The sequence below is a fragment of the Platalea leucorodia genome (genome assembly GCF_965183815.1).
Source record: "Platalea leucorodia genome assembly, chromosome: 3".
In the NCBI taxonomy this organism is placed as follows: domain Eukaryota; kingdom Metazoa; phylum Chordata; class Aves; order Pelecaniformes; family Threskiornithidae; genus Platalea; species Platalea leucorodia.
The window spans coordinates 51,665,607-51,693,140 of record NC_138825.1 but is presented as its reverse complement, the minus strand read 5'-3'; the positions used below and the strand labels follow the sequence as shown (position 1 = coordinate 51,693,140).

Here is a 27,534-nt window from a genome sequence, read left to right as displayed (position 1 = left end):
AAGCATATGGACTTGGACAAAATGTGGTAGCTGGAAGAGGTCTCTCCAAGGGTGGCAGGAAAGGTGCCAGGCTGCTGTTGAATACTGGTGTTTAACCAGAGGTGGTGCGCGGCAGGCAGGCAGGTAGTCTGTACGAGAAGTTGCAGAGGTGCTTGGAAGGTAAGTGCTGCGCTTTGGTGCTCTTGCGTTGCTGAGGCTGCCTGCTCGTTCTTTCCATGAGCCTGGTGGGACAGGCCTGCTGCAGTTGGCTGGGGAAGATCAAGACTGATTTTTGGCCTCTGTATTCGCAGTTGATTTATGCATCGTTTTGCTTCACCATCATTTCCTCATCCCACTTGCTGCTCCTGCTCTGATCCTGGAAGGATAGCCCTGAAACAGCTTATAAAGGACTGCTCCCTTAACTAAAGCCAGACTTGGCTGCATTTGGTGCTAGATAAAACTGTCTGCAGCTTTTCCTAGGGTTGGGCTTGGTTTAGTTCAAGAGAATTCAGCTGAAGTGCAGGGATGTGTGACAGGATTGCAAAAATGTCATCCAAAATGCATGACATTTGGAAGCTAGACTGTCAATGAAAGTCACTAACATCACCTAAATAAGCGTATCTGTATTATTATGAACATAGGAAAAAAAGTATGTTTGTTACATTTTCCAAAGTAGTTACTCTAAAAGGAAAATGAGCATTATATGAGGAAAGTATATATGTTTGTACAGAAACACTGAAAGCCTTCCCTGCCAGCATTGGTAATAATGATAAGCAGAGTACGTTCTGAGACTTAGCCGAGTAAGATTGTGAGGCTCAAGGAGCTCTGTCAGGATAAGGTATCCCTGCTATCATGCCAGTGAGTGGATTGTTTGGCTTGTGCATTAACTCAGCTGCAGTCACCTTCGGTGTGGGTCGGTTTGGGTCGGGCAGCAGTATGGCAGGGCAGTGTGGGTACTGACTGACTCCACTGCATGCTAGCTCGTGGATTTCTGCTCTGTAGTAAACGTTGCTACTCGATCCTTCTTTTCTTTTAAGATAGTATCTTTCTTTCTTTCTCTACTGTAATTTATTATAGGCTTCTCAGAGTTGACTGTACACAGAATCTAACAGTGTACCTGTCACCTCTGAAGATTGTTGTCATCTTCTGAAGTCTTCATTGACATAGCACAGTGAATGCACTTCTGTTTGGAGTCTGTATGCCTGTCTGTCTTCCACCTTGATACCATATCTATCTATCTAGTCTGTGTATGTTTTGTGTATAAATAAGAAGCTAAGCTGTGTGATACACTTAAGGGCGCACTGTGTGCGATTGAGAATCTGAGGCATTTAAGTGCCTAATAATAATTTCAGAAGCATTAGTTAAACAAAAGAATTCTCTGAGGATCTTGGGGTATCTGAGGTTGAAGTATAGCTTAGACATTGATAATGAAAGGAAGTCGTTAAAAAAATTAAATGGAGTGCTTTATCTGAGCTCCCTATTTCATGACATGAAACAAGCTCTTACTAATAGCAGTTTATTATATAACTGCATTCCTTTTTTTTTTTTTTTTTTTTAAACAGACAGTATTGCCCAATGTTAGAGACAGAATTGTGGTTTTAATTGGGCATCAGTATGGTCAGTGTTGTGTATTTCATTTGAAATTGTTTTATTTTGGGAAGTGTTTCCCCAGAGACTTCATGTAGGTGGCACTTCTAGTTGTTACTAGTGTTTTGAGCCTTGTGACTATTAATCCTACCCTAATAAAGATTAGAAAACAAGTTACATAAATGGTAGTGGTCACTGGTATTTGGTCTCCTTCACATTTTTTTATTGGTAGCCCAAGTAAAGCTGAGCTGCTGTGAGGAGATCTGGCCATGTGTTCAAAAAACGGTAGCTGCTGTTGTCTGTGCACAGTTGGCTTTGTTAGGATTTTCTGCTTGCATCTCTTGTATTTGTATTCAGTGAGCAGTTGCAAGTGCTTACATTTAAAGAATTATGTTTCAAAATACCATTTAAGGTTTTTTTCTTAATCTGCATGTTATATTGTACATGAGAAATACAAGGAAATCACTGGAGAGAGGTTTGAGTCAATCACTTGAGCTTCAACTTAGTAATGCAAATCTGGCTTTAAGTGACCTTATTGATGTTTGCTCAAAGTAGCTTCCTCTTGGTACAAATGACTGAGCTTTGTTGTAGCTATTGTACAGGTAATGTACTGTGCCTTTAGAGATTGCCTTTGTATCCCTGATGCAACCTCTCTTTGCTTTAACAGAGAGTGCCTGCAGAAATGCCTGAAGCTAAGATAGATTGCATCGGTGTGCCTCATTTGATCATCTGTCAGCAAGGGAGAGGACAGGGGAGGCAAAAACATGTGCCCATTGCTCTGTCCCACCTCTTGGAAATTTGAGGGTTAGGCTATTGGTGAATGATGTTCAAGCAGAGAGCTTGGTACCAGAGAACGAAGGACGCGACAGCATATCTGGAAGGGTCCTGACCACTTCTGTGACTTATGCCTTGAAGAGAGGTGGCAGGCGAGTGTTGCAAGTTCAGGGTGTAAGGGGTAGCAGGATTTTGAGCAGCACTAGTAGGGTGGTGCAAATAGTCCTAAGCACCCATGTCTTGAGGAGATAGTATTGTATAATAAACAGTGCCATCTTCTGGGAGCAGTCAGAATGATGCCCTTGTGGTCAGCATTAAAGAGGTTTTTAAAGTGGGGGTTTTTTGTTTGTTTATTTGGGTTGGTTTTTTTTTCCCCTCTATCTAATAAATGCTTTGAAAAACAAAACACCAGAAGTTGAAAGACACTGTTAATGTCTAGTAATGCAAGTCCACATCTGTGAATTATCACTGATACAGTCTTTCAGAAAAAAATTTAAACTATGTTTTGGAGTCTGTTTAAAAGAACAGAAGTTTGTCAACTTCTGAGCAGTACTGCAGAGAAGTAAATCTCAAAAATAAAAGTTAAGGACTTGGTCTGCTTTGTATGCTGAAGTCCCGTTATTGTTTTTGTAAATATACTTTGTAAAACCTAGATAATTGCAACATCTTTTCTCATAGGAATCATAGTGACCTATAGGAAAATGTTAAAGATACAAAGTAAGAATGATTACGTTGTCTATCTTTTATTGTTTTTAAGTTGTTATAACTCCTTGTTTTGGGGATGTCAGAAGGGAAAAAAATGTTTTCTGTCTTAAAATTATTATCCTATAAATAGTTACATTTGGGAAATATCTGGGATTAGAGTTACTAAAATTATCCTAGCAAGTAGAATGTAAGATTCAGCATTTACTGAGACTCATTAATGGTGTCAGATCAATCACCTGAACTCTTATTTGGAGGAAGTGAGCAATTTTAGTAACATTAATGGAACTATATGGGAGATGCAGCTGACATTGTGAGGAGGTTTTTTCATTACACACTTTCAATTAAATAAATAAATAAAAGAACCCAAGCAAAAAGCCAATAACAAAGTATAACCATTACAGAGGGAGGGGGAAACGAGGAATAAATGTGTTAAAAATCTTTATTGCTAAAATAAATTAGTTAAGATATATCCAGAATGACAAGAATTTGTGAGGTCTGGATGGGCGGATAGATTTGGATTTGTTTTTATTGCATCATGATTGTCTAGGTAATTTACCAGCAAAGATGCAATGGAATAATAGTTGGGGGGGTGGGGGGGGAATATCTTTCGCATGTAATTCGTAAGTCTATTCTGAGTACGTCATATTAAGCATGCTATAATCAGTACATTTTGTATTCCAGAGAGTCTCATTTTAATGACTATCGCGTCTGAGGTTTCTGGATAGTACAGTACTTGACTGTACAATTAATTTGTAGTTAAAATGGTAATTGAATATGTATTTACTTTTTCAGTATTAGTGTTAGCGTGGTCTGTCACACAGCATTTAATATATAAAGAAAATGTCTGACTTTAAGTATATTCTGAATGTTTAACAACAACGTAAATTGTTACTGTGTGTAATCTTTGTGTTTATGCAAGTCCTCAGTATTACAGTTAGGACTTTCCTTTCTGACATCTGAAAGTAATTTAGTGTTGACCCATCTTGCCATGTTGATTTTAAGTTGTTGATAAAAATCAGATGTTAAAGTTTCCATTGCAAGGTGTGGTGGTCCTTGAGCATACCTCACACTAAGTACTATATTTGCTTAGATAGAATTTTAAAACTTTTTTTGTCTTGTAATTTAGTAAATTACTTCTCCGTAGTTTGGGAGTAAAGTATGTATAATAACATTTTGCTGCAAACTAGCCTGAAAAAATATTTTCCTATATGTTTGGAACACTGCGTGTAGGTAATCCTATTAACTCTTAGCTAGTTTGAGATGATGTTTCACTGGTGCAGTGCTGTAATGGGCACAAAGTTATTTAATAGATTTTTTTTTTTTTTTTTGTTATTGGTGGTGATTGCTATTCTTTGTGGCTTTTAATTCTGGTTTTTTTGTAATCACTTATGCTCTTGGAAGTCCTAGTTCAAACCATCTCTAAGAGTTGTAGTTTAAGATAGGTGAACAACTAACTCTCTGAAATCAGACTTGAAGATTTTCAGAGTGGATGGCACAGTATGTTGTTATCCAGGTTCCCATTAAGTTGGAAAATGCTGTTCCAAATATCTGGAAAACACTGTATGAATAGACAGGATAGTTAAAAATATAAGAAATCATGTTTATCAAGGGAAGAATGCAATGCAGCTGCCCTCTTTTCCATCTGACTGAGAATTTCAGCAGTGGCATTCAATACAAGAAGTAAGGTGGTAACTTAACATTGAAGTAGACACTGACCATCTCTCTTGGGTTTCCTGTATCATCATCTTGTTTTCCAGTTGATAGGACGTAGACTAAACAAATGGTAGTATTTCTGGAAAGACACATCAGAAAATGTCTGGTCTTAAAACTAGAATTGTACTAATTAGAAATATTTTTGTTAGTAACTGAAAAAGTGAGCTTTTTTACTGAATACTGTGTAATATTTATGCAAGCTGCAGGATACCAATGGAGTAGATAACTTCAGGGAAATAATTTATATTGAAGCAAAACCAAGAATAATGTATACTGTGTAAATTGTAGTTATATCCTAATCGGAATACATCTACATGTGCCAGTATTATGAATTCTGCCTTACAGCAGTTGTTGATGTCCTGTTTGGAAAGCTGCTCGAAGTTTGTTGTTTATTTTTGGTGTGTCATTGTCCCGTTTCCGCCCCACCCCCCCACCCCCAAAGTAGTCAGTATCAACTACAGTGGAATAAGTTACAATAAATTGAAGTTACTTAAAATTTGTGGTGCCTTTTCTTCCTCTAGCCCAATAATACAATTTTTTAAAAGATCCCTTTAGGAGTACATGACAACGTTTGCTAAAACTTGAGAAAAAAATTTCTTTAAACAATTGCTATCAAACGCATCTTACACTTAACCCTATTTTTATAATTCATGGTATGACCCTTTTCAAAACTTTTAAGATATTTATCAACACCACTTAATAATAGACAACAGGCAACTTGCACTTAATTTTAAGGAAAAGTTGACAAAGCTTACTGTGTTTATGACTAATGGTAAGCGGGTATTTTGCTTGGTTAAAACTTGAAGGAATGTTATTCTAGGTCCCGTAGATCTTGTGCACTAATGAATTAATAAGCCTGACTTTCTTGCCATCTTTTCACACACAGGCAGAAGGAGAAGACAGCCTTAAAAAGATGCAGCTGATGGAGCTTGCAATTCTGAATGGCACCTACAGAGATGCCAACATCAAATCACGTAAGCATGTCATAAGCTGGAGGATCAATGCTGTAGTACTGTTTGCAGGTTTTGATTACTAAAGCTACCTTTTGGCAAATGTACAGTAGCAACTGTGTTGGAGAATGGAAGGCGGTAAAAAGCCAACAGAACAGTAGGTAGCCATTGCAGAAGATCTTCTGGAGATAAGTTATGTCAGTTTTGGGGTTTTTTTTGTTTGGGTTCCCCACCCCCCCCCCCCACCCCCTTTTTTAAACAGTATATCTGGGTTGAAATATTTACAAATATATAGTTTAAAAAAAATCAACCCTTAAGCCATATTTTTTCTATTTTACAATCATTTTTTCCTTAATATCTATAAAGGACAATGGACTCCTTTTCAATTTTATTTTTAGAGATTTAATTTGGAAATGTTACAGATGTTCAGGATACTGTGAATACATTTTTCTGTATTATATTCCTTCCTTTCATCTTGCTTGCATGTGTCCCCCCCAATGTTATGTTTTTCCAACAATTCATCAACTGATTTCACAGCTGAGTTCACAGGGATCAGTGATGTAATGAGCCATTTTTATGATTTTGTCCATTACATTTGTGTGAGAATGCTTTTGCAAATGCATGTATGCACAAGTTTACACTTGAAAATTAATTACGTACACCTACTAATGACAGTATATTCCTATTCTGTGTGATACAAATTATTTTCTCTAGTTGAAAAGCTAGTTTCTCCTCCTGAAAATGTAGTTGCTAATACTGTTCCAAAGTAAATTTTTGCTGTAGCTGTGATAGAGATGTCAAATGTAAGCACAGTTAAATCAGTCTTTTCACTAAGGGCCTACAGATATTTGCAAATTTGTTTCTCCACACAGTTACCATTTCAATGTTGAATATGTTTAAAGGTTGGAATGCAGTTAGGTTAATTTGAGAGTGCTTACACCAGTGTAATTATTCTGATTTGAAAAGAGACATAAGCAAGGGCTTTTATCACTACAATGGTGGTGGTAAATCTTTCAGCCCTAATGAACACTGTAATATTTAAAGCTAGATAAGTTTTAAATATATTTTAGTCTCTAAATTATTGCAAATTTATGAGTAAAATGGCTTTCAGATTAGCTTAAATTGATGCAAACTGTTGCATAGAAACCTTTATATTAATTTGAGCAATTTTTTTGTCTGATCTATTCCCATTCGTCTCTTGTATCAGTGTTAAGTGGGAAGTCATTTATTTACTAGAGATTTCCACACTAATATTCACTTTTTCTTAATAAGACAATTTCACTGTTTATGTTTTGATTTTTACTGAAAAGTTTGAAGCCATACTGGTTTATTTCTATTTAAGAAAGGAAATGAAAATGTTTGAGGGTTTTTTAATTATACATTAAGTCTAAGCACTTGCTTAAAAAATAAAAATAACTTAAAAACCATAACAGTCTCAAATCTGAAAAACTTCACCCACATTTCTCTTTTCAGACCACCTTTAAGTTAATTAAATCAATGTAGATCAACAATTGTGTATAGAAATGTATAAATTACAACCCTTTAAGATTGACTGTTACCAGCTGATGTGTTAGTGTTTAAGAAGTTGTTCATCTTGTGTGCCAACAGGCTTCAAATAACACTTAATGAAATGTGCTAGCACTGTTTTAAAAAAAAAAAAAAAAAAAAAAGCACCTATTTTCTTTAACTTAAGCAAGGCCATAGTGAACTTCTAATACAAAGAAAGTATTTTATTTTGGTGAATATGATATGGAAATCACTTCTGCGTCTTTTATTCATGTTAGAGTAGGAGAGGAGATGCATTGTGTTTCTAGGTCATCTTTAACTTCATTGATCCTGGAAACTGGAATTGTTTAGATACAATTTTAAGATGTGTAAAAACTGTACGCTCATACAGCAGCTCTGCATAACTGAGTATCTGTGGACTCTCTAGTTGCACTAAATTTTGTACTCTGTATTTGATTATGACAGTATTTTCCTTGTATCTCCTGCATGCATCTCAGTCTCATGCAGTCTTGATAGCATAAATGAAGAAATGTGGTCTAAATGGAGCTTTTGTGCTGTGTAACCTGTTTGAGAAATCTACCTCACTGTTTTACAATGGCTTTTTTATTTTGCATGTTCATACTTAATCACACTGGAAAATGGAAAGCTGTTTGCATTTGAATGGTGTGCTTTGGCACTGTGTGATCAGCGCATGTACTAATGATTTCCTTTTATTTTTCTTCTTTCCTACTTTTCCCCTTTTTTCCCATTCTTTCCACGTTTTGTACTGCTATCTCCATACTTTCCTCTGAATTTCTTTGCTTACTGTAGCAGCCCTTGCCTTTTCTCTTGCAGCAACAGCCCAGGCTCCAAGGATTATTACTGGGCCTGCGCCTGTTCTCCCACCAGCTGCCCTGCGTACTCCTACGCCAGCTGGCCCTACCATAATGCCTTTGATCAGACAAATACAAACCGCTGTCATGCCAAATGGAACTCCTCATCCCACCGCTGCAATAGTTCCACCTGGACCCGAAGCTGGTTTAATTTACACACCATATGAATACCCCTACACGCTGGCACCAGCTACATCAATCCTTGAGTATCCTATTGAACCTAGTGGTGTATTAGGTAAGATCTTTGTACACGGATGACTGGAGAATATATTGCTTATGCTTTTGTGATATCTGCATGGTAGAGGTCATGGGGCTCAAAGAAAAAAATTTGAAGCAACCACCTTATCTCAGGTATATTAAAGCTGCCTAGGAAAACAGTGTAACTCTTAAGGATTTTAACGTGTTTTGTGTTATTAAATATGTATGTTTAGTATATTAATAAGATTACTCAAAATAGAAATGTTTGTATGACTCTAGATGGTGAGTACATAGGCAAGGAAAAAAAAAAAACAAGGAGAAGTTGACATCTATTATATGTCATTTGGGCTCCCGTAAATACCAGATCTCTTTGTGCTCACTTTAACATAAATTAATTTCCAGTAACCTTTGGAAGAGAGAACTTCCTATTTTACTATACCTTTCTAGTAGCAAAACTGGAGAGAATGGAAAGGTCTTTTTTCAGTTTGTTGGGGTTTTTGCTTCTTTATTTAGTACACAACTGATAAATCTCTCCTCGGTGTCAGAAAGCTGTAAATCATGTTGTAAGCAGAAAATAATTTCAGTGAACGAATATAAAGCAAACTAAGTTCTGCCCAAAGGATGATACAATTAGCAACTTTACTCATGGCTCCTTTTATATACATTGGATTGAAATGTCCATTATTTGTAGTATTTCAGACCATTGACTTGCTCTGTGAAGGCAAGAATGATAAAGCAACCATGACAATTCAGTTAACTGGTCAATATGAAACAAGCAGTTGCAATAGTTTCTTCCTTCCCTGCCCTCTACAGAATCTAAACACTCTTTTCTCTTTAGCTTGTTGACCTTGGGGCTGTATAATGTTGATTTTATAGGACTTTGATCTTAGTTTGTTCAGTGGCAGTTATTGATTTACACAAATTCTAAACATCTCTAATGAACACTGGACAATAAGGTTCAAAGTCAATATTTTGTTGAAAGTATTGCAAAAAAATCAGTGTTTCAGTTACGTGACAAATACTTGTTGAGTTATCTGTATGTGTGCCTGTTCCCACGTTATATTTTATACGGTAAAAAAGAAAATGTTTTTCAGACTTCTGCCTTTCAGGATTAGTGAATCAATAATAAAAATTTTTGTAGGACAAAAGTATGCAGTAGGGTCTGTCTTTGAGCAACTTACGGTTGTTTTCTGTTACTGTATAGCCAAAACTCAGTGAGTGTATGATAATGTCATCATTTATAAATTTTCCACAAACTCCCAGCTCCTCCACCCCCAATCTGTGGGTCCACTTGCGATACGTCCTGGGGTAAAGGCACAGTTACGTGCATTGTCACAGTAGCTATCAGTTGCTGGTTAGTGGCAAACCCCTCTCCTGAATCCAGTTAATAGCAAAGTAAAGACATACATCATTCCATAGTCATAATTTAATACTATGCAGGAAACTTTGACTTCTCGCAGGATTTTCTATAAAGAGAGAGGAGGAGAAAATTACTCCTAAAATGGCATTTGAAACCATTGCATACTTTTGGGGTTAGCTGTGAGAGCACAGGTGTATTGCCCAAAAAAGATCTCACCAAATAATCCTATTTAAAAAAGGAGGGGGAGGGAGGGGAAGAGGACCACACCCCCACTTAGGTAGCATAGAGTCAATAACTCTTAACACATCTGCTCTATTATCTGAGCAATTGTATAGAGTGAATTGAATTAAATTAGTTTTTCATTGAGTTTTATTTCGTAATACACTCATTCTCATTAATAGTATGCTATATTTTGCCCATTTTTGTGGTGGACCTTTAAGATGTCTTAAAGTAACTCTGTTAAAAATGTTGGAGAGATGCATCCCTATTAGTATTTTGGGGAATATTGGTGTTGGGATCAAATTTTAGTTGGTGACTAACTTTTAATTCCCTTCCTTTTATCTTCAGGTATGGCTTTCCCAACGAAAGGCTAAGAATTCAAGAACGGTCTTAACTGATCCTTCATCAGATCTGAATTTTAACAAATGCTTAGTTTCAGCAGCCTTGAAAAAAGCTTGGCCTAGCAGTCAGTGACTTACTTGCACTTTTTTGCACATAGATTTAAAATAAAATAGTGCTATTAATTTGGATTAGCTCCTATTATTACAGAGTAGCTGTAATTTATGAGTGTATAGTAGTATACTGACTGCTAAGTGTTCTATATAGTGTTTGCTTTACTAATCACCTAATTCATTGCAGTTCATACTTATTGACTTAAAGTTTAAAATCACAATCTGTAGGCTTGAAGAATTGCTTTAAAACTTTTTTTTTTTTTGTGGTAGAACTGGAAGTGATCTTAAGGTTAGCAAATAATTGTCAGTATTAAAAGATGGCATTATTTAAAATAGTCCTGCTGCAAGAAAGGCACTTCAGTGAATATGTGACTAGTAAAGCTTAAATGTGCTTGGGTCTAATAGATTTCATGAAATACTGTAATTTTGGGATTGTAAATGAATGGATTAAACAGGTTAAGGCCAGGATGTTTAAAATAAATGCAATATTAATCTGCACAGATAAACTTCTTTTTAAGATTAAGATTTGAAACTACTGTGCCTTAACTTGTTGCTTTTCTTAAAATGAACTTTTGTAGTTAATGATCATTTAAATCCATTTTGATAAACCTGCTGTTAATGTTTTCTTTGAATGTTTTCTAACTTTGTCTTGGTAATTGCAATTTAACTAGGTGCGGTGGCTACTAAAGTTCGAAGGCACGATATGCGTGTCCATCCTTACCAAAGGATTGTGACCGCAGACCGAGGTTAGTTTAGTTCTGCAGTTCTTGTTTGTAAGAAGTGCTTTGAGTGTACATGAGATTTGCAACACCACAGCTGGTTAACCAAATACCATATTTTGACCCATTCATTATTTTTCTCAAAAATCTGAATAGTTAATATTTTAGAGCTTTGGGAATGCTTGCATTTTTAAAAACATTTTATAAACTTGGCTTTTCCAGCTCAATTACACATATAAACTTTGTGATCTATTTAATATAAACGCTATGATTCCCTTTTAAAAACTATTTAAAGCTCCATCTGCATCAGGAAACGCTATGAATTCAGTGCTGCAATAATTAATTTGGTCGTGTTTCCCTCCCCCCTCTCCCCAATTTGTACTTTTAATTGGTGTGGAAATATCAGATTGGTGTTGCAAAATAAAATGAATGGATGGTTGCTTAATGAGAAAGAAGTAAAGGAATAAATGCCTCCTGTCTGTGTCTGGAGAAATCTGAAGATTTAGATTCCTTTTTTTCCAATAAACTTTTGAGCCACTGTACTGTATATTATGAGGAGGATGCATGTTCTCAGATACCTGACTGAATTCAGAAAGGTAAGGGCTGTGAAGATAATACTTCAAAAGTTGTTTGAGTTTGAATTACTAAGGCTGGGGGAAGGGAGGGTGTTTTGGTTTTTTGCCAAAATCTGTTTCTTGGTATTTGCCTTTTGCTGCTAAAATGTGTAACCTGAAGGAGAAGCAACTTTTGAAGTCCTGTTGGTGAGATGACATCCAATATTTGGGCATCTCTCTTTAACCCTTGAATGGAAAGTAAATCTTCATTTTTCTCCTGTTCCTCAAGTGTAATGCCTTTGGACCCCTGAATGAAGTATTTAAGCTTATTGGGAAAAGTGCTATTTTCGGTTTATTGACATTGGCTAGGAAGCAGTGTGTGGGCTGAATTCTTATCCCATCCCTGCTGCTGACTCACTGTGGGTTTCGGCAAGTCATTTAATCTCTCTGTGTATGTTTTCCCATCTGTAAAATAAGGATAATAATACTTCCCTACCTCACAGGGGTGTTGTGGGGGTTCTTGTTTTGTACAGGGCTTTGAGGATGCAAAGCATTATGTGCCAAGTATTATTATTCTGGTCTCATCAAAATCAGTGTTGTGCAGGCTTCCATGATACTGTAATATTTAAAAGTCAAATTCAGGTGACAGATCTGACGTCTCCTAACATTGACTACACTTCACTTCTCACAACCTCCCATAAATTCACTACAAGAAACAATACAGATTTCGGCCAATACAGTAAAAAGGGCCCTCCTGGATATTTGCTATATTTATGTAACACTTATCTTTCATATGTAGGGATCTTATGCTTTACAGAAAGTGTAAGGCTGATAACAAGACACTACTTAAGTTTTCTAGAAGATTGCTTCTTCTTTTATATCACTGCACACTATTTACAGCCCATTGGCTTGTTCTCATTTCTTGAGAACTCTTTGGTGGGCAACAGGGTATAATCAGAAGGTCATAGCCCATGTTTAGGAAAAAAAAAAGGGGGGGGGGGGGGGGGAAGAAGGAAAAAAAGGAAATAGAAAAAAGATTAAAACCTATCTCTGTCAAGAATAATGAGTGGCAAGGATTTGGTTATCTTTGAACGTTTGACCTGATGTTGCAAAAATCAATTTTTGCTAATGGTCTTTCATGATCTGCAGTGATAGTTTCAGGTGGCAGGTGAGACTACCTTTTTGTTTAATTAGATATTTGCCTGAGACAACTAGTAAATACACTGATAAAGCATGAGGCGGGTGTGGGGAATACCAATTTGTAGTTCAAGTTCATTATTATAGTGTTTACTCAACATAGATTTTAAATATTTTGGAAGGGCCTAGATGTTTCATCTGGGTTGCTTATGAGTAATTGAAATTAATAATTGGTATAATTCCACCTTCCTTTAAAATACAGCCATTTTCTGATAATTTGATGTTCATATCTAGCCATATCGGAAGCCCACTGTCTTAAGTAAATAAATAAATACACATGGCTTATCTCCTGTGGAATAAGTCATGCATACCTCTCTCTTTTAGCATGAAAACCATGCTAATAATTCAGGAGAACGTTATTTTAAAGTCTTATCTAAAAAATCCCAATGTGTATTAAGGAACTTACACAAAGTTAATTTTACAACTGTACTTTATTGTCTTTTGAATTTGAAATCCTAGATTATCACTGCACAGAGGTTTCACAAAAGGTTTTGAAGAGAACTTTGTACAACAATAAAACAGTTTCTTTTAATGTGTTAAAATTACATTGTAGAATTAAAATACTGTCAGTATTTACAATAGTAGCCTATTTGATTGTTCTGTCACCAATATAATTCTATAGCTATAGCCATGAAAAACAATGTCAGCAAACCGAAATGCTTTCTTTTCAATGCGGAAACTTTTTTTTATATGGTTAAATGTCACTAAATCTATATTCACATTCATTGGGTCTAAAGATTTTTTTTAAATTCTAAATTGACTTTCAGATGACTTTGTAGTACTACTGCATTCACTTTTTAAGTAGGTTTTTATTCTTTGCATAGTTCTTTTTTTATTTTTTTTAGCGATAAGCACTGCATTTAAAGCAAGAATCCCCAAATGTGTAAATGTTTTACTCTTACAACTAAGCATTTAGGATTGGTGAAGGGTTGAAAAACATAGCTCATTTTAACTCAGAATAAAACCCCAGTTTATAAATAATACAAAATTGAATTTGATGCATATAACAGAGAGACTGACTGATTTAATTGTAATAAACTGTAAATGGTGTTGCACAGTTGACAAACCTGTGTGTACTGTAGAAGGCCAGAGACTTGGCAGAGGATGTATCACAGGTGTACTGGTATTTTTAAAAGGTAGCTTGCTTTGATTATAAACTCCACAAGAAATATTAATGCTGAGAATTTTCTTGAGTATTTTATCCAAACCGTCACATAATTTATATATAAATTTTTAATACCATTTAATCAAAATCATAATCAGTATCAAAATGCTTTAAGAGTCTGTGTTTCTAGTATACCTGTAAAGTGGTGAGATTGTGCCACATAAAATATTTATTTTTATTTTGCTTATTTTTGAAACAGACGTTTTAATTTAAACCAATCCCACTTAGCATGATTCTGAAAAAATTCAGGGAGCATGTGGTCTCATTTACGTTACAGTAGTAATTTTTTGTAGTGTTATGAACTGTATCCTAAATGATAGGCCATTTTTATTCTGTGAAGGTAAATCAGCCCATGAGAAAGATTGCTAAATCGATGCTATCTGTGAATATTACACCTACTGGACTTCATTTTATGTAATGGCACAAATCTGACTTTGCACTGAATACCTTTCTCACTTTCATCTCCTCTGCCTTAGTCAAAATGGCAACAGTACAAAAACTTTATCAACCTCAGAATTTATTAGCTATAATTAAGCTGTTGAATGAGTCTTAAAAAAACATAAAAAAAAAAATCATACTACTGTTAAGTGGACCAAGTTTGGTGAAGGAGAATGTGAGAGAATGATTAAAGAAGGAACAGCTCAAGAACATTGGGAATGATAACTTTCCACTTGAGAACTTTTTTATGTTTTACTGTAATTTGTTTGTGTTTTTGGGTTTTATTTTTTGTTTTGTTTTGGTTTTTTTTTTGGTTTTTTTTGTTTTTTGCAAAAGAAAATAGTATTTACAGGTGGCTTCTTTTAAAATATAAAAATATAAAGCAGGAATGTATATGAAATGTCAGATTTTATTGTATTTGCAGAGTATTAGCTTTGAAAATGAATAAAGAGAGCTGTTTGTAGTTTTAAAATGCCTTATTAGTATCAATTAGATATTTTCTCTATTTTTTGATGTACTTAGAGCTTTTTAAGTATAGACTTTAAAATGGCAGGACTTTTACAGTGTTTACATGCAAGTGCATTTTATAAGTGTCCTATATGTGTAAAATAGTATTTTGAACGGGAAAATGCTGGCTAAAGTAGCAGGCTGAGCGTTTTCCTGGTTCCCACGATGATGCCTACGTTGCTAGACTACAGTTTAGTATTGCTTTGTATCATGAGGCCAAGAAATTCCATGTTGTTTGTAAATAGAATAAATGAAAGGCAATAAAAAATTTATTGAACAAAAACCCTTTGTTTGGCCCATAGTTTGTTGACCCAAATTGTTTCTCTAAGTCCAGAATTCCTTAGATGACTCCATTCTTTTAACAACCAGTTATTAATAATCACATCCATCATTAATAGTTGCTTTAATGCTTGCACCTGGGAGGTACTAATGCTTAATAGCAGTCAGATAGTGATGCTGTGCACTGACTGTTGTTCCAGAAATCTTCTACCCAGTTCCAAAACTGTTCATCGTTTTTTGTTTTCCAATTTCCTTCATCGACTGCTACTAACCATTAGTCGTTAGTTGTATTTTATCTCTATTTCTCCTGTTAACCGGTTTTGTGGGAGCGGGCTTCTCCTTCACGTGTCCAAATCATGATGGAGGGCTGTCATGATTTTATTGCATTCTGTAGATGGTGTCGATCAGTATGTCAGAATTAAACATGCTTGGTTTTGTTATTAGTTGTGATTAGTTTTCATGTTGTCATTAAGCCGTCACTAGCTGGAACTAATCTCTTCTCTATCTTTTCTTTCTTTTTTTTGTTTTGTTTTTTTTTTGTTTCTAACCACCCAGCCGCCACCGGCAACTAACCTATGACCTTCTGACCTCTGAACTCTTCACCCAATGATGACCTGACCATGCCTGCCTGCTGATCAGTTAACTGGTAAACGCCTTTGCTTGCCTGTCTTCAGTGCAGCGAGCTGGGGCACTTGTCCGTTCGTCTTTACCATCTAACAAAACAGACAGAGAAATTGTTGTCCTCCAACTCCGCTTTTTGTTGTTCTCCTGTTTGGGTGAAAGTGGTTCTAGAACCTGCACTGAATAGTAGTAAAGCAATAAGGTCCAACTCATCCCTCCGCACTGATCATCCTCTAGTGTCCCGCCCCAAGCGAACGGTAAGGAGGCCTCGCACGAGATGGAGACAGATGTCCCTTAACTACCCAATGACAGAGGCAGTTACTGTGAGAGACTTCTAGGAATATTTTTCTTCTCAAAAAAAAAAAAAAAAAAAAAAAAAAAAAAAAAAAAAGAAGTCAAAGCTCTCTCTGAATGTACTGTGTGATGATGCATCATGCATGAACCTTTGGTCAGGGATGTCATTGGGGAAGGGATTCCAAAAAGTATTCAAAATTTGATATGCTGTTTAGTCACTACCGGTGCCCTCAAAGGGCAGACGTTGCAGCCTTTTTTTCTATTGCCTGCCAAATTGGACGTTTTAAAGGAAAGTGTGCCATGAAATGCAGATTACGATGACTTTACAGAACTACGTTAATGCAGAGAACAAAACAGCAACACTATTAAAGCAAAATCTGAGTTTAAATTATTTTAACCATATTTTAATCTCCTCTGAAGATTACATGAGAACAAGGTACATGCATTATGTGTCACATTACTGGGCAAACTGTTCAAATATTTTTTTTAAACCTCCCTGTATAGAAAAAAATTCATTAAGGATGTAAAAGCCATGCTTGCCTATTTGCTGTATACATGTAATGAAATTGTAGATAAAGTGTAGTGCATTGAAACAAAATGAACAAAAAAGTAGATACTTTTACTATACAAGGGTGCTGGTGCAGAAAAAAAAATATATTTTTGGAAATGTAGCATTTTATACTTTCAAGTGTTATAAAAAAAGAAAAAAAGAACAAAGAAACCCTTTATTTCATTAAATGATTTTTTCTGGTGGTTGTCAAGAAACAAAAGACCAAAAGAGCCTTTTAGTCTTTCTTTTTTATTTTTTAAGTATTGGAATAAGTCTAAAGAAAAGGAAGTGCCTTATTTTCTTCATGGTCATTTAGTCAAATGTCTTGTATAATCAGCTTCTCCCTCAGACAAGTTACTGCATGCCACTCAGTCGCCCAGTATGTGAAAGAAGCTGTGAGGAAAGACAAATGATGAGTTGACCATATTAATTACCTGATTTTTGCCATACTAGTGTGATGTGACTTTGCCAAAATCTCATTACGTAAAATATTTGCTAAGTTTTTGTCAAACCAGCCCATCATTATTTCAACCACTCTATTTTTTAAATCATAGCAAATGCCGTACTTGTGCAATGTAAACCAAAGGGTTCTGTGATACAGACTGTCTCATGCTAAATGAGACTATTAGCTGACAAATGTTTGTAGAGCTGGAAGTATGTCATTTTTGTTCAGGGATGGAGAGGAGTTTTCTTGATTTTGGTTGGAATAAATATACATCAAATATAGTAGGCTTCGGCATCACCCAGAAAACTGATGTTCTGTGGATAACGAAATTGAAAGTGCTTAGCTAGTTTTCAGTTATAGTCTGAGCGTGTCCCTGGTTTTCAGAAGCAGCTCCTGCAATGGCAAACAGCATGCAAGTTATTTATTTTTCAGCTCTTCTTTGGCTATTGTTAGATCTGTCCGCTGGCTTTTCTTCTTAAGATAAGCGGGAGAGGGACAGCAGCTAGTTGAAGTCCAGCTATACTTTAGTTTTAACCTTTATTTCCACATGAGATTCATATAGCTGGGCAGTGGCAAGAGCTGAAGCTGTTGAACGCACGGTATTTAATTCTGAAAACATTAAGTATTACTTTGCATGGGGCTCAGTACTAAACTTGGCAAATATCAGGTGATAACTTTATTCCCCTCTTGTCAACTTATTCTCCTCCTGCAAATCTTCACAGCTTCCAAATGAAAGGTCAATAGTAAGCTAAGAGGGCTTACATTTTTAAGCACCTGCATGGTGACCTCATCTAACATCTTGTCTCACCTGGAAATAATTATCAGTTTATTTACTATGCAATAGACATTCATCCTTTCGTATTCAGCTAGCTTTTTGTTTATTGTGCCACCGGCTTTGTCTTCCTGTTACAGATACAGTTGTGTTGATTTTACTTACAGTATATGCTGTGCCATTTTGATTTTATTTTGGTTGGTTGGTTGAATAAACTTGCGACACTCGAACATTTGAAGAGAGATTTGCTAAAACAATACCAGTATTTGATCCAGTTTCATCTCAACTATGATAAAACCTGGACATTTTAGATGTTTATCAAAGGTCTTTTACTGGGGGGGGGGAGGGGAAGTGTATGAAATAGATGTGTGACATGTGAAAGTAATGTTTGCTCTGAACAAACTTCTGAAAACTTAGTTGACAAAATTTTGGATCAACTTAAAAAAAAAAAGCATGACTTTTGAAATCTCTGAATGCCTTGGTTCTCAGTATTATCATTCTTTAATGACTTTTTCTTTATTAAAATAAGTAGTTTTAAGACTTCTTTCTGACAGTATTATGTAATTTTTTTAGAGTGGGTAGATGGGAGTGTCGCTTGTATGTAACCGTACAGATGACATGTATTTGTCTATTCTTTATTATCTTAGTAGTTTCATGCTATGTATGTACCATAACCAACCTATTGCCTATGAGAAACATGTAAGATAATGTATTTACAGCCATTGTTACAAGTTTATAATGTATTTTTCTATCTTGTTTTATATGTATGTTATATAACATTCAAAAGAATTTTTTTCCTGATTGAGAAAAAAAAGGATACAAAATGCAAAACCCACAATTTTGATAACTGAAAAATTGCCAATTGTTTTGCAGTACTTTATTATATTGGGAGTGTTGTCTTTCTTGGGCTTTTAGTTAGCTACTGGATGAATACATTAGACATATTTGGGTTTTAGTTGGGTTTTTACATAGCTTGCATTTTAATTCTTTGGTTCTTTGCTGTTTCTATTAACCCATAGCATTATTTTAATAAATGTTATAATACCAACCTACTAACTCTGGACTATGTCTGTTTATTAACCATTACATGTTTAATTAAAACAAACAAACAAAGACGGAAGAATGTAAAGTCTTGAGTTACTGGACTAACCCTGAAGATCGTGACCACAGATAACACAACGTGACTTGTTTTTATGTTGTTTGTCGGCTGACATTCTGCACACTACTATTAAGTTGGCTTTGGTCATTCTGGCCTTTTACCTTGGGGAATAGGTGCCAGTAGAAATGGGAACAAAGTAGCATTTTTTGAGGCGTTCTTCTTGTAGAGTCTTGCCACTTGCCTTTCAGCATCTGCATTACTAATTCCACACTTTCTTTTTCTTTCTCTAAAATAATTACTGTCGGCTCACAGCAAAAGAGCAAAGATGCCAGCGTATTGGTAAACCGTGATGGTGTACAGAAACCAGTTTGATTCTTTGTTGAACCATTCAGAGGTTGCAGTTAATCTCATAGTAATTTGGGATTTGTTGGTTTTGGCACATGATTCACTGTTGCATCATGTGATGTTTCTAAGCACAAAATACTTCTAGATAGAATTACCATACATCGAAATACAAAATCTGGGGGTTTTCTTTGCCATAAGTGCCTTATTTTCTTCATGCCACATTATTTTTAAGTAACTTCTTTTTTTCTTTTTTTTGTACTTCTGCTATAGTCTACCAGTATTGCCTAGCTCAGGGGAGTACAATTTCTGTAAGCCAAAGGTCAAACTGGATCATTTCCTAGTGACTGCAGAAAGTACAAAAATACACCTTTCACTAAATTACCAAGCAAGCGCCATTTCAGATTCCAGGGCTGCCTTTATGTCATCTTTATCCCTGTGGATGACTGTAGCAACATGAATGCAGGGAATTGAAATGGTGAAAATGCTGTTTTGAATGTACATCTATGCAAATATTTTTACAGAAATGTTTCTTAAAGCTTTTGCTGCCTGAGGCTCCTTTACATATCCTGGGTTGTCCTCCTAGGTTTGTAATCTTAAGTGGACAGTAATTACAGGTCATCTCGAGGGAGATCCTCGATGTAGATCACTCTGCAGATATGAACAGTTTTTGTGAAAGACGTTTTTTCCTGTAGATAGTAAAAATTCAGATGAGGAGTCTTTGCATCTGTTCAAATGCCTTCTTTAATTTATGATGTTTCAAACAACGTATCTTGAAATCCATGTGACATAAAACTTTAATTTTAAAAAGTTCTCACAGTAATTAAAATAGAATACATCTTTATTTTATGGAGGAAAAATAGTCTAACTCTGATGATGATGTTAGGGTTTTTTTTATGGCATGTAGCTCTGTTTTACAAAAATGTATAGGTACAGCTGAAATATAAATGCATTTAGAGTAGTTTCACTTGCACAGAAATCTTCTTAATTTAACAGATCATGAATATGTTACTATCCTAAACGTCAGCCACGGGCTGATGATAAAAAAATTAGTCATTTACAACAGGTAATATCAGGACCTTTTGATTGGATAATGGCACAAATGTCATTTCAGAGCCAATAATTTATATTCCTAGAGAATTTTGTCAGAGGCACACATTTAAACTTGGTGAAGTACTCTCTCCAGTTCGGGTGAAACTATTCAGATGGGACAAAAGATTAGTATTTTTTACTGAAGAATACTGCTATTCCCAGAACTACTGTCATACTTTGTCCGCAGTGCATTTTCATCTCATTCTTTGTTACATGCAGTAGTGAAAGTTGCTGTAAGTCTTGAAGTACTTTAAAGCTGGAGGACAGCAAAAAAAGGAAAACTCTAAAATCAAAATTTTATACTAATTATTGTTGTCCACCAAATGCATTTCTCAGTTTACCTAAGTGCCTGTCTAAAAATTTAACTATTTTATACTTTGCCTGCTTGTAGGAAAGAAACAGACTATTTTTAGAACTGAATTTTAGGGTGGCTTCAATATTACTACGTCACCGAAGCTAGGTTATTCTTTTTCTTTATTATTATTCTGGGGCTAAATTGTCCTAACATTTGAAAGATCATACATTCAAGTCAATTAGAGAGTTGCTGTTCCATCCAATAAAGGGATTTATCTTAGGGTAAATCTATTTTTTTTTTTTTAGTAGGTCAGAATATGAACTAAAACATCATAGAACCTTTCAAAGTAAAATCTGGGCAATGCTATTCACTTCTTAAAAGTGAACTGTTGTACCAAAGTACAACAAATTTGGTTTCTCTGAGAGGTGTTTTTTTGTGTGTTATCAATCCAGAATATATTTCAGAAAGAGTCTTCAGGGACATCTCTCAAATATTTTTAATGAACATGTGTTCAGTGTATACTGATAATACTGATATTTTATTTGAACATATCTTTAAAAAGTATGTACAAAATCTGCATGTAACGAATGGTTTATTCCCAGATTGTACTCTTTGAGGGGGACCACTAAAAGGTTTTCTGCCCTGAAAATGCAGGGAAATACTGAAATGTGTTGCCATCCATTAAGAAATTACTTTAACTTGGGCGAAACATGAGTATACGAAACTTAATTCTTTCTGTCTAGGTAAAAGTAGCCGTCACCATAAATAGCGCATCGTACAGAATGGAATCTGAGTAACACATTCCTAGGGTTGAAAGTACATAATTGTTATGGAATTTCTATTTTGTTTTTAATATATTTGATATATTTTTCTAAAACACTATTAATGGAATACTGTCCAAGTAACACACGAACCATAACATTAACACATGGTAATCAATGTTGAATCAAACTGGTTAACGCAAGTACAGTGCTCTTCCTTCTATGTGCCTGCGCACTAATTGCAGGTGGTGTGGTTCTGCGTAGGAGGCGGGTGTTGGGCGCAGCAGGTTGCAGTGCTAACTTCTTGGTGCCAGCAGTTCGGATGTCCGTCTTTGACAACAGACTAACTGGGAGGAATCTGACTCCCAAGGCAAAGATTAACTGAGATCTGAAACTCTTGGAAGAATTAATTGAAAAAAACAGCAACAACAAAAAAACATACATACATATATGCTTTGACTTGTATTATGGCAGTTTGTGTGAAACATTTAAGGTTTTGTTTGTGCAAAATAATGTATTCTGAGGGGAAAAACAAACATGGACATTGCCAAAACACGTGTAAATAAAACACCATTTATGACTGTACATGATGTGCAATAAAGTAACTGGAAAAAGTGCATGTACTTTATCCTCGAAAGCAAACTGACAGCTCTCAAAGCTGTAGCTATAGTTTTATTTTCTGAAAAGTTAAATTTTATTCTGTATCTAAACAGCAGAATAAAGAATGTACATTTTTCACACTTCAATTTTCATTAATGCTTTTAGCAGTGTTACGAAAGATGTTAATTGTTGAAGAGGCTTAAATTTTCAGTCATCTGATTACCAGGGTATTTTTTGCTTAACAGTTTATTACTGCATATGCTGTTGTTGTTGTCTGTAACTGTTAATGAAGAAAGTATGCATTACATACCGTACAAATGCAGTACACATTTTGAATATAGATTTGTGGATGCACCGATTCTGTAAACTTCATAAAGATGACCAAGTGATTTTGATGTTATTGTACTTCTGTAAGCATCACTGTTACAATTGTTTAAAGCAAATAAGGCAAAGGAGTAGTACTTTGTAGTAAAGCTAACATACTGGTTTGGGGTGGGGGTTCTGGTCGCTGTGGAAAATGAAGATGATAAACCTGCCACCCTACCTAGTATGAATCTAGTGAGAAACACATTTTGGGGAAGAAATAGATTCTAGTGTTTTAATATTTTCATTAATATTTAGGTGATGAGACCTGCTTATAGTTTAAGACAATTTCTTTACCAAGGTATTCTTTGCTAAAAAGTCCTCCTACTTTACAGTGTTTAAATAAAAAATTATTTGCTTCGGAAGTAGGTGTACAATAGGTAAGGTTAAATGTGGCGTCTTTCGGAGTCTGGTAGGTTAGGGGAGGGGAGGCTAAATACCAATGTTTAGGTACACTTTCTCTCCTGCACCCTTCCAGGAAGGAAGAAAAATTTGGCATAATTAGCATTCAAAGATACCTTCCATGAGGAGTCTCAACAAAGTGGTGGTTCAGTCACATCTGATGTAGCTTTGATCTCGGTAGTTCATAGAACGTTCAGCATGTGCCACTCAAGGGGGTGAAGCAGCCCTCAGCATCTTTGCTGCTACTCGGGATGCCAACGCAAGCACGCCTGTGCCCTGCAGTCCTGGCTTGAAGTGTGGGCACAGCCTCACTTTCTGTGCTGTCTTTGGCTGCACTGTGCAAACCCCCTCCTTCATCCATCCCGACCCCTAGAAAGCAGAATTGTGATGATCTTCCTTGTCTCTTGCACCAAGTCAGTAATATCCCTCTCTGATCACGTTCATGCTAGGAATTGCATTTATTGGTCTACAAATTAAAGTTAGATGTGGAATTTAATGACTGGAAAACTTCTATCAACAAACTTTACTACTGTTCTACCAACACTTTCTGCATAAGTGTTTTGGTATGTTTATGGATGATAGCCTGATGTTACTAGATGTCTCCTGAATGTCTTTACTACAGTTACTGTAGTTCTGTTGAGGAAATTCAAGCTTAACCATTATCTATGTCAAAATAGCAAGAGGCGCTCATACCAAAGAGTGCAAAATGCAGTGTCTGAAGTGAATGTCTTTCACTTTAACATACAGGTCTACCAGCAAAAGTAGAAAGAGATATTATCCAATTGTTTTCTCAGTATCCATATCAAGTTATCAAACAGTCAAAAATAGACAACTGACTCCAGTTCCTGTTGAGTTGAACTCTTCTAAAAATTATCAACCACAAATAACCAGTAACTCCACAAACTATGAATTTTAAAGTTTTTGTTACAAAATAGCATGGCATATATTTGCCTTTTTTAATTTCTGTCACTGCATTTTCAAAGTATTCTCATCTCCAGCAACAAACAAGGTTGACTATTTTGAATAGTAAACTGGATAAACTCAGAGGTGATGTTCAAGGAAAAAACACCGAATAATGGCACACCTCTCGACATTGCATCGTTTCAGCAGCTCATCAGTAATTGAAGGTGCTTTCTCTAAATTTTCTGTTTGTAAACCCCTTAATGCAGACATGAGGCTAGGCAGAGAAATGACTTTTGTTAGTGGGACCTTTTCAGAATGAATTCTGTTGATTTTCAGTTCACTGGGGGTGGCCTTTCTGAAAGAGGTGGTATTTCCACTGCCTGAAGCTAGGAAGATCCCAGGTCCTCTCGCCATAGGTCAGGCATTCAGCAAGCAATTGGCTCAGTGTTACCTCTGGTTTGCTTTCATAGTCTCTTAAATTACCAAAATAAAACCTCATCTTCTGTATCCAGATCTTCTTGTATCATGAAAGATGTATCAGTCGCTACCTTGCAGGGCAGTGTTTTAAAGGGGTATTTTTTTAATTGAAGTTATTACAGTAAAAAGGCAGGTTGCGTGAGCAAGAGCATTATGGGAAACGTGTCACTATACGATAAGAATATTAGGATCGCTATTTTGGAGTCTCGCTGTATAATGTGCATTAGAAATGCACAACATAATAATAATGTAATATTTACTTGTTACTTGTGTACCCCTTTCCCACTATGATTTCCAGATTCTGTTGTTGGATAATTTATAACAGTGGACAAGATGGTTTTCATGGGACTAAGAATGTACCTTGTATAGTTCAGAGGTAGTGAAATGACAAGATACTGCAAATCACTCCTACATATATGCCTTTTCACGGAGCACAGCCTTTTTCAAAGGAAGGTTTTAAGGTCTTGGTCTCAGATGTTAGGTAATACCTGGTAAAATGGTGATGCAGGGAGCATAGTTTACTTGTTAGCCTACCTGTCAGTCTCCAAAAGTTTAGACATCTGTTACCAATTCTAAGATGTTACTGCACGTTAATTGCCATCGCAATTAAAAATCCATGTCTTATTTTTAATATGGGTGCAATCTGGAGACCTTCACATGCATAAATCTCTGGATCATTTCATGGTAAATCCAGTACTGCAGAGGGGGCCACAGGGCCATTACTTGCATGCTCTTGTGTGACTTTTCCCATATAACCTTAGTGATGAGACAATTTTGATTCTTTCCCTGAGAGGCAACGAATGAAGCAGATCTTCAGCTTTGTTTTTGAGAGAAAATAGGAAATGTATACCCATCTGGACTGAAAGAAGATAAAGAATAACAATAATGTCAGAGCTCTGAATTCCGTCCTGAACAGATTAATAAAATTACTTTGGACTTTGTATGAACCAGGAGGAGGAGACAAACCTAAACAAGAGCAGCATTGTCAAGAAGCCCATGCTATGTTGACAAGAAGTTCATCAGAGACTGTAGGCTGGAATTTTGAGTGAAGAAAATTGAAATTATCTCAGTCCTTGAAGAGCTGGTTTGCCATATCTCCCTGTTATCTTAAGCAAACTTGTTCATTTCTCTGTTGGAAATCTTTCCCTTCTTCAGCCTAATTTGAATTTCATGTTCTTTTCTTCTAAGCTTCTGCCCTGCCCCCTTCTGTGCTGTCTTACCCTTCACAGACAAATTCTTCCTTCATTAGGGTGGCTAGGTGGCACAGTTTGTTCTTGGTATAGAAAGACTAAAAGAAAGATTTCAGGTCTAAATCAGGATATGCAAGTGCAAGATTATTTAGAAAGCCTGTTTTAAATATACATGACTCAGTCCACCCGGATGGAAGAGAAATGTCTTGATGATTATGGCACAAACCTAACTGGATTTGAGATGCTTCTTTCATTGCTGATGATTTGTGCAGTTTTGGGCAAGACCTTTGCAGCCAAATCCACAAAAAACACAGTCACCAGAAGTGGGAATTAGGCCTTATTCAGGTGTCGAAATAGGGAGTGTGATTACCTAGGTTTTCAACAGAAAAGTCCTTTTATGTTATTCCACAAAAGAAGACACCATCAACTTATCTTGTTTTGTCCATTTTTAGCAACAACATGAGCAAAAAAGAAAATCCCTGGTACCCAGAGACAACATACCTGCTTGAGTGCAGAGGAGAAAGTACTGGTCAATAAATCCCCGTCTTTCAACCACACTCATAGTAACTAGCTTAGCAGCTCAGCTGCTTGGGTATTTCTCTCTCCCCATTTTCACGCGCACAGCGCGTATAGTTGTAACTTAGCCTTTTGCATTCCCCAGCTACCCGTAAAGAAGCTCAGTACTGTTTCGCTCAAGTACCTTTGTTGCTCTTGTTCTGAATCTTTGTACCTCAGTTCCCCATCGATGAAATGAGGTTAATAGGAGTACCCCAGTAGAGTGCCAGCTGTGGATGACTGCATTCAAGACTATGGAGTGCTCAAACAGTACAATGCTGAGTGCTCTCTAGTATCATAGCAGCGTCCAAGTGTCTTACAATCTTGAATGTACTTAAAAATAAAGCATGTAAGAAAAACAAAATACCTTTGACTTCTTACTTAGTCAAACCCATGATATAAAAAGAGTGCACAATCTCATAGGCCATCTGAGTCCTAGTCTCGGACCAGGTTACCTCAGTGGGTACCAGCAGTGTCAGAAATGGCTGTCTCTTGCTTTGACATGATTTGTGTTCATAACTTTCTCCATCCCGCAGGCTCACCGTAGATGGACTGAGCTGGTTTTCGCAGTCGGCAAGTCTGAGGAGAGGTGAAGGGACAGAGATGCAGCTGTAGGGAACAGCGCTGCTTTGTCTCTTCACCGGTGGAAGGCAGAAGCAGGGAGTGCTGATTGCATTTGAGACCCAGCAGGACAGGCAAAACAGGACTGTATTGCAAACCCGCTTGGTGGAAGTCAGAATTTCCCAGTACTACATGGGAGACGGGCATGATGATAGTACTAAAGTACCTAACATACTGCGTTTTACTTGTTGGATTGTTAGTATTATCAGACAGCAAAACACCAAGGTTGCTTAAGTTCCCCGCTGCCTTTTGGGAAAATGCCTATCTGCTCCAAGAACTCTTTGGTGTTCGCAGAGCCCACTGAAGAGTCCAGCACACAGATGGTCTCACTGATCTCTGTATGCTGAGGTTGAACAGCTTTGAGCTTTTGACTATAGCAATCCTGCCACTGTTGCAATACAGCGATGGCTTAACACATGATGCCCTTTACAAATCTACGTCTATTATAATTCACAGTAAATTCAAGGGGCTGGAAAAAGATGCAGTGAGGCAGCATTCTCCATTAGTGTTAAACAAAGGTATGCAAGTGTCATTGGATATAGGAGAGGATACTTGTGACATACACCATCTCCATTTGAGAGTTGAACTTAAAAATTGGGTGGCTTTTCTTAAATCCACACCTGGGTGCTGGATCTTGCCTTTTATTTCATTAGTATTGCTCTTCCTTGACTGCATTTGGGACCAAGAGTTAGCATAAACCCACCAGGCCTCCTCTGCAATCACGTGAGGTTCTGATTGTTCAGCTCTCAGGCTACAATATGATTTTTGAAGCTGAAATGCCTTAAAATAATTAACTTTGATGCAAGAACAGCAATGTTTGCAGTCTCAGGCTTGTAGCTGTGTATGGTTACATTTGGATGCCAATTTTGCAGTGAGCTTTCTACTTGCTTCTGTAGGAAAGAGATAAATGCTGTTTGTGAGAGACAGAGCTTTGGGTTTCTCAAGCAAGAGCCAGCATTAGCAGGTAGGTATAAAACA

At 36.4% G+C, this 27,534-nt stretch overlaps 1 protein-coding gene across 8 annotated transcripts in view; it reads left to right on the top strand.

Annotated features, from left to right (window-relative positions):
- QKI (QKI, KH domain containing RNA binding) overlaps window positions 1–16,189 on the top strand; it is a 163,356-nt gene extending 147,167 nt beyond the window's left edge. For 3 of the 8 annotated variants that reach the window (XM_082305715.1, XM_082305719.1, XM_082305714.1), the window contains 4 exons: window positions 5,645–5,732; window positions 8,025–8,321; window positions 10,987–11,061; window positions 15,730–16,189. In XM_082305715.1, coding sequence (XP_082161841.1) covers window positions 5,645–5,732; window positions 8,025–8,321; window positions 10,987–11,061; window positions 15,730–15,746 — 477 coding nt within the window. In that variant the 3' untranslated portion in view covers window positions 15,747–16,189. The other 5 variants (XM_082305713.1, XM_082305717.1, XM_082305716.1 and 2 more) reach the window with 3 other exon arrangements.
- Window positions 16,190–27,534: the final 11,345 nt, after the last annotated feature.